At 39.4% G+C, this 7697-nt stretch overlaps 2 protein-coding genes across 2 annotated transcripts; one reads left to right on the forward strand and one right to left on the reverse strand.

Moving 5' to 3' along the window:
* Positions 1-2816: 2816 nt before the first annotated feature.
* Positions 2817-3696, forward strand: LOC109001874 (glutaredoxin-C1-like). The gene has a single exon (XM_018979364.2). The coding sequence runs from the start codon at positions 3008-3010 to the stop codon at positions 3395-3397; it is 390 nt and encodes a 129-aa protein (XP_018834909.1). The 5' UTR covers positions 2817-3007; the 3' UTR covers positions 3398-3696.
* A 1436-nt stretch (positions 3697-5132) lies between these two features.
* LOC109001839 (GRAS family protein RAM1-like) lies at positions 5133-7491 on the reverse strand. Its single transcript, XM_018979280.2, has 2 exons — positions 6577-7491; positions 5133-6260 (listed from the first exon to the last, which is right to left on the reverse strand). The coding sequence occupies exons 1-2, from the start codon at positions 7489-7491 to the stop codon at positions 5133-5135; spliced, it is 2043 nt and encodes a 680-aa protein (XP_018834825.2).
* Between the last annotated feature and the right edge of the window lie 206 nt (positions 7492-7697).

Here is a 7697-nt window from a genome sequence, read left to right on the forward strand (position 1 = left end):
CTAAATATACCCCGGCCGACCCAATCTGTTAACTTTTAACCTTTAACCTGGCCTCTCTACTTAATTAATACCTCATCACGTGCTTGCTGCATGCTTATAACTCATTTTCTAGTGCAAAAGTTTTTTAAAATTGAATGAAATCTCTCTCTCTCTCTCTCTCTCTCTCTCTCTGATGATCTTTAGCAACACGTATCCGCGGTCTCTGGGAAAACTTCCAAATAATATTATAAACGAAATATATATCTTTCCTATATATATATATATATATAAATATATAGGTGATCTATATTATATTAAGGTTAAAGTTACAAATTAATCTGACTACGTACGTACATGAGTTGTAGCTAGAGTTTTATGTTATTATAAAGAGAGAGAGAACTGTATGTACTTCTGCTATATATACATGATAACTACATTGGGGGTGTAGCAGCATACAATTAAGAGGGATGCGTGCCTGCTGTGAGCCATATGCACTTGTAGCCTATATATATATATATATATATATATATATGCATTTTCATCACAAAGAAGAGTCGTGTGTGTGTGTATATATATATATAGAATTCGATGGACAATCCATATAACTTAAATCGATCGATCAGTCGACCCAAAGCTAGCATGCTTACATGCATGGCGCTTCGATCGTTACGTTCAACATCGGCCATAATGGTACTTGAAAAACATGAGTATAATTAATGTATTTTATGGTATTAAGGAAATTTTATCTAAAGAGTTATACTAAGGAAAAAACAATATAATCTCTTTAATAGTGTTTAATTAATTATTAACGAGGAAATTCCGCAACGTTTTATTAGCTTCATCTCATGACCACCAAACATGATATCACCTATTATAATTTAATAATCTTATATTAGCTAGCTAGCTTAGCAAGCTAGGGACGTCGGATATTCAAATTAATTTGATCAAACATGCAGTACGCGGTTTGCTTGATCATACACGACCCAAGCTGTCAGCATTTTTTTTACCTACCAATTATAAGCTTATAGCTAGATTCCTATTTATTATATTCTTTATCCCCCTCTGATCTCCCTTTTGATCATGATCAACCCCCTCCCATGCACCACCAATCCGATCGAATATTTAATCCTCTTCGCAACATTTATATATATACATAAAATCCTTATGACTAAAAGATCAGAGAATATGATCTAGTACTGACCATGAAAATAATAAATGGGGCATCTCTTAAGTGATGGACTCAAATCACAAAAGTGATATTGATGATCATGAGTCATGCATATGGATGGAAGTCCACAACACTCATAATTAATAGATAATATTATGATTTATGAGTACTACCACGTCAATTACACTTATGCATTAGTAGCTATCTCTTTTTATTTTAAGAAAAGGACGATATCCTAATTTTTGATTGCCCTCATTTGTGATGGTGGAAAACCATGGTTACAAGTAGACACCTAAGAGATACAAGTAGTCAAGAAACCAAAACCCAAGCATCGTAAACTAAACCATCCAAAAACAAAAAAAAAACAAAATAGTATAGGTCAAAACAAAATAAACAACCCTAGACAAGAAAAAAAAACATGCAAGAAAGAAAAAAAAAAAACACATGCAAATGATCGAGAATAAATAAGGCAATTAAACCATAAGTAACTTATCAAGGGAACCATTATGAGGTCCGCAAATAAGGTAAGCCAATTCGATCCATACAGAGAAAACCTCTGAGGCGACTAAGCAACTCTCCAGACCAGTATGAATTTAAACCCTCAACCCCTCTATGAAATATTCCTTCTACGCTACAATATATGAGAGATTTGTTTCCTGTAGCAAAGAAACCGTCCCGATCCAAAATATATATATAAGAGAAAACTTTGTGTATATATACATTATCTGTATAACTTTGAGAATATTCATCAATCTCAAACGCCTATGTGTAAGGCATGGAATCACTTTCATATTCCACTTTATCTTTGCCACCTGATCATACAAACGTTTGGGTAGTGAGAAGTGTTGAGAAGTGTTGAGAATGTTTGTGAATAGTAATAAAAAAGTAATAATAAAATATTTAAATAGTAGTAAAAAATAAATAAAAAGTAATAAATAGTAAAAAAGTAAGTAAAAAGTAATAATAAAATAAAGAATCACTTGCCAAACACAAAATTACAAGCGCGCAAGAGATCGCCCTTTTTTTTTTTTTTTTAATTTCAAAATATATAAGGCAAAATTGAAGAGACTTTTCATGTTAAATACATATTTTTTTCCCCGTTTAATGGTTTAATGGGGTTTAATTTAAATTCAGGTCAGGCTAATGGGTCCAATCGAAGAGGATGGGGCTGAAAATGGGCGTGAAGGCCACGCCAAAAAAAAAAAAAGTTCGTGGTGGCCATGTTCAATCCTTTTGATCAAGGTAGGGCCGACAACAAGGACGGAGCAGCCGTCTAACTAGCAGCAACCACTTCTGAAAAGGCTGGCCTGTGCATGATTCCTGTCGACTCTCTCCTTAAATTAATTAACTTTCCCAATTGCATTAAAAAATATATACTACCACCATGCGATATTCTTGCAGTATTTACATCAAACCCCGGCCCCTTGCTCTTTCTAATTCCTTAATTTCTTAGGATCAGATTGTGAACTTAAGACTCAAGCTAGATCTCTAGCCCTTTCCCTCTCTTTGCCTGCACGGGGGTGACGCCTACGAACAGTCGACAGACCAACTTTATTTATTTATTTCCCCTTTACAGAGCTAGCTAACCTTCAAATATAAATTACAGATTATTTATAAATTAAACTTCCCCAAACTCACGTCTATAAATACCGAGCCTTCCTAGCTAGCTAGCTTCCAACAATATCATCCCTACCTCATCATCAGATCATCGAGCTCACTGATCAGTCATTTGCTCATGTCTTTATCATCACATTCTCTGCAATATTAATTGCTTCGACTAGCCTACGTACCTTATAAATTCTTCGTTCCTCAGCTACTACTTTATTTTCCTCTTATTCTAATCTTATCAGTACAGAATATATGCATTACCAGACCGAGTCTAGTTGGGGTTCCTATATGCCAACAAGGAGTAATACTGCCAGCGTGGGGGATCCACTAGAGCGCATAGAGAGGCTGGCCTCAGAGAACGCTGTGGTCATCTTCAGCATCAGCACCTGTTGCATGTGCCATGCCATAAAGCGCCTCTTCTGTGGAATGGGGGTGAACCCAACTGTGCATGAGCTGGACCAGGACCCAAGAGGCGGCAAAGACATGGAGACCGCTCTAATGAGACTCTTGGGAAGCTCCTCCGCCGTCCCCGTGGTGTTCATCGGTGGCAAACTTGTTGGAGCAATGGACAGAGTCATGGCCTCCCATATCAATGGCACTCTGGTCCCTCTTCTGAAGGAGGCTGGGGCTCTCTGGCTCTGATTATGTTCTCTCTTCCTTTGAAATTTATTAAATGGCTTTGATTTACATAAACACAGAGATAGGAAGGCATGCAGAGGAAGAGGAGTACGACTAGTAGTGTTTGTGAGTCTCTAGCTAGCTCTTGTGTTTTTGGACAGTACGCTATTGACCAACTAATGTGTTAGTTCCTACACCTTGTTCATCTTTGTTGGTTTGCTTTGTTCTCTCACTAAACCGTGTCGCAGAGAGAACTGTAAGTGCTCCCTCCTCTGTATACATGAAGAAAAGGACAAAAAAAAAAAAAAAATGGTTAACTCTGACTTCTTTCTTCTCTAATCTATCGTTAATTTTCAATCTTTTACTTGCAACTTTGAGATAATGAGAGGTTTTATAGTCGTTGAACTTAAAGTCATATTACCAAAGGATAATTATAATGAGAGGCTTACTGTATTCCTACCACTTTTATATTATTTTATAATATATTTAAATTTTTTATTTTATTATTATTATTTTTTAAGTAATTTTTTAACATCCTTAATTATTAAAAAAATATATAATTTTACTAATAATCACTTACTACTCAACTATAGAATAAAAAAAATTAGTAAAAAACAGTAAGCCTATCACTGAACCAAAATAGTCGTCCATCACAGCCCATGCCCAAATAAAGTCGAAAACTCGACCTTAAGCTCAAAGATAGAACGTCTTTAGCGCTGAAGTAAGGTTAAAAATAAAAAAGAGTAATCGGATTCGTAATAATATTGGATAAATGATATATCCATTGACCATATAATTAATTAATTAATAAAAAAAGGTTGAGAGAAGAGAAGTAGTTGTTTTAACTTTTTAGGGAGAGCTTGTGTTTTTACAATCAAATGGGCCACGTACATGGGCTAGCCCTGATTCCTGAATTAGTAGTACGTACCCGCATTCATTCGATCATGACTAAGCTGGTTTAGGGCTCAAACTCTGTAATCTTGGCCCATAGCGCAGATGTTTCACTTTCTCCTCCTGATCGTCATATATCCAAGACGGTCCATTAATTCCATGGATGATTTTAGCATCGGCAAAAAATAAGAGAGTCAATTTTCCACAGCTAGCTCTGAAGATATATTCTTCAAACTAAGGCCGAGGCTGGGGGAAAGCTTCGCTAGCTATCAAGTTCAGCGGATTATAAAGAGAGAGGTAAAAAGAAGAAGAAGATCAGCAGCAATCACTTGCATGGACGGAAGTTAAGAATTAATCTAAGAGATATTTGAAACTGAAAGTGGAAATTCCCTTAATTGGTATTTACTGCCATGCACCAACACGTACGCTCACATCAGTCCAACGCTAACGACATCTTCTAGCTAGGACGGGATCAATCAAGTTGATGGAGGTCAGCCTCGAGCTCCCTCCAGCTTGCAATTTCATTACCATGCAAAAACAAAAACAAAAAACTAGCTCCATTGTTTAACAGAATTACGATCTGAGTTATAAATTAGTTAATACTGACCTAATCCCTAAGCTGGTCATTTCCTGCATATCCTTCGTCGACCAGTAACCCCTCCGGCCCTCCCTCTGATCTTCGGCCTATTTCTTCTAATTTGTTGTTAATTTTCTTTCCTTTTGGCATGGTAGTACTCTTACATATTCGATATATATACATAATATTGGAAAAGAAAAGTGAACTATTTAACATCTAATTAATTAACAAAAGCCCTAAAACATGACATGCATGCACGTCGTAGACGCAAAAGATGATATACATGATTGATCAGCATCTCCACGCAGAAGCTGCAATAAGGGCCCTATCTTGCCATCCCAAGAGCAAGCAACCCATGTCCTCTGTCAACCTATATCCATCACACGAATACAAACCCAGCAATATCCTCGACTGTGTCACCGCGTTTGCACTTAGTGGCACCCCCCTGAATCCCTTCCCTTCCATTAGCTTCCTCCACTTCTCCAGCCTCTCATGCCTCTCTATCCTCTCTGACCCTTCATACGCCACTATGTTTCGTATCTCCGGCGCGAATATGTACTGCTCCACCTTCGCTCTCTGTGCAGAGTCCGGTGGGAACGTTGCATCCAACGAGTCAAAAATAGCCGAGTAATAATGCAGTGCCTCGAGAAACCTACCCAAAAAGTACGGGCCATTATGGCTTGCTTCTTGTTCCACTAGGGTTACAATGTTCGGAGCTTGGTCTCTTATTATTGCCAGTAAGTTCCCGAGACAATTACCAGGGACATGATGGAGCCGATTAACAGAATTTACTGCTAGGGCCTCACCGACTCGTCGGCCAAACATGTGGGCTTTAAGGTCTTCTAGTTGCTCACCCACGGCGTGGAATTCGAAAGGGATGTGAAGAGAGTGAGCTAACTCGGTTAAACACCTTCCCGTCTCTCTCACGGACTCCATGGAGGGTCCGACGCCCGTTATCCGGAGAAATGGAGCCCCACCAGGTCGTGCTGCTAGGGCTTGCATGAAAGCTGGCCATTGGTAGCCTTGAAGAATATCTAAATCTATGACATGTACACGTTCTTCTGCTTCAAAGGCCTCAAATATGGCTTGATTAGAGGTGAAGTGAGCAAATTTTATATAAGGGCATGCTTGGTAGACGATTTGGTAAATCTTGAGGATTTCTTGCGAGTCTGGTGGGAAAGGAGAGAAGGGCTTTGGGATGGACGTGCTGGTTTTAGTCGTACTGGTAAGCGTGGCAGCTAGTCTTGCACTCAGGGCTTCGGTGAAGCAGGAGGCCACCCGGTGCATGGAGTCGCCGAGAGGCGTGACAACCCGATTGAGATGGTGGAGGTACCTCCTTGCCAACATGTAGTCTTCTTTCGCAACTGCTTCAGCACATGCTAGTAGAAGGTGCACCAGCCGAAGGCCGCTATCTTGTTCCTGCATGCATGTTGTGAAAACACATGGAGTTTAAGATGGGAAAGAATGGACCTTGTTTTTTTTACTGGAGATTAGTGATTCCCTTAAAATATCATCATGATATGGAGCCAAATTAAACGAAAATGATCCACTTAAAATATTATATCAAGCACTGGAAAAGACTTTTAACACCACTTGCTTTTATAGGTCAAGTGGTGTCTCTCCTCCTCTTGATTTCAACTCAAAATGTTAAAAGTCAACATCAACGTACGCGTCCGTCGTCGTGCTACAGAATCCACTTAAAAAATCTGGCTGCACTTGAGGGAGATAAATTCACCTGCTCAGTGTCAATAGGAAGAGGCACTATTAAGCTGTTATGGTAGTTCTGCTGGTGTTGTGGTTGTGGTTGTGGTTGTGGTTGTGGCTGCTTTTGCCGTGGTTGCTTCTCTAGCTGGCGCTCATGTTCCAACTGTTGCGATAATGGTGCACTCGCAATAGAGCTCATTTGATAAAGATCCCTCTCTTGGATCAGTTGAGAACCTCCTGGAGTCGGTGTTTCACTCACCGAACCGCAAAACCTTGAAGAATTGGACATTGTCATGCCTTCCACTGCGGGAACCATGGTTGGTATATGATCAAAACACTCCGATGAACTTCCAATACTTGACATCTTTGTCGTCGAGTACGCTCCAAATTCATCTCTTTGATAATCGTCGAAAAAGGCCTCAATGGTTGACAATGAAAGGCTCTCAGGTTTCATATACTGATTGTTTGGTGAGTTGAAGACCTTCTGGAGTGGGCTAAGTCCCTTTCCTTTTTGGGTGCTGCTAAATGGTCCAATCTGAGACGAGAATCGAGGAGGAGAGCACCCTGAGAGACTGATCTGCCCCTGCATTGCCTGAGCATAGTTGTAATTGCAATTGTAAGTCGAAGTTTGTGGTGATGGCAAATTCCTCACTGGTGACGAAATCATAAAATCGCCATCCAACTGATCAGCGAAAAAGGACTCCCAGAGAGAACTTTCCAGTGATTGGATTTCAACATCTCCATGATCCAACTGGAATTTGAGGGTTGGGAAGTTGAGGCTTGGTGGGGATAGGCTATTTTGTTCCAGATCAGAGGGTGGAGCTGTAGTAGTAGTTTTCTTATATTCGAAAACTGACTGATGATCACTGGGAGAAGGTTGTTGGGGTTTGGTGCATGAGTTCTTATTCTTGAGGGTACCCATGCTTCCACAAAGGGAATTGATCATCTTTCTCCTTTAGGAGAGCAAGAAATTAGCTCAATAACCAGAAGCCAAAACAAGTAGTACTCTCACAATAATAGATCAAAGCTCTTTGAAACGGATCGAGATAGATGACATATGTTTTGAGTATTGCTAATTCCTATGCAAAACCGAGCTATAGTAGTTATTATCGGCCAAGAGTTGGAATGGTATAGATCTAGAGAAAGAGCAGA

This window comes from Juglans regia, chromosome 10, assembly GCF_001411555.2.
Source record: "Juglans regia cultivar Chandler chromosome 10, Walnut 2.0, whole genome shotgun sequence".
Lineage (NCBI taxonomy): Eukaryota > Viridiplantae > Streptophyta > Magnoliopsida > Fagales > Juglandaceae > Juglans > Juglans regia.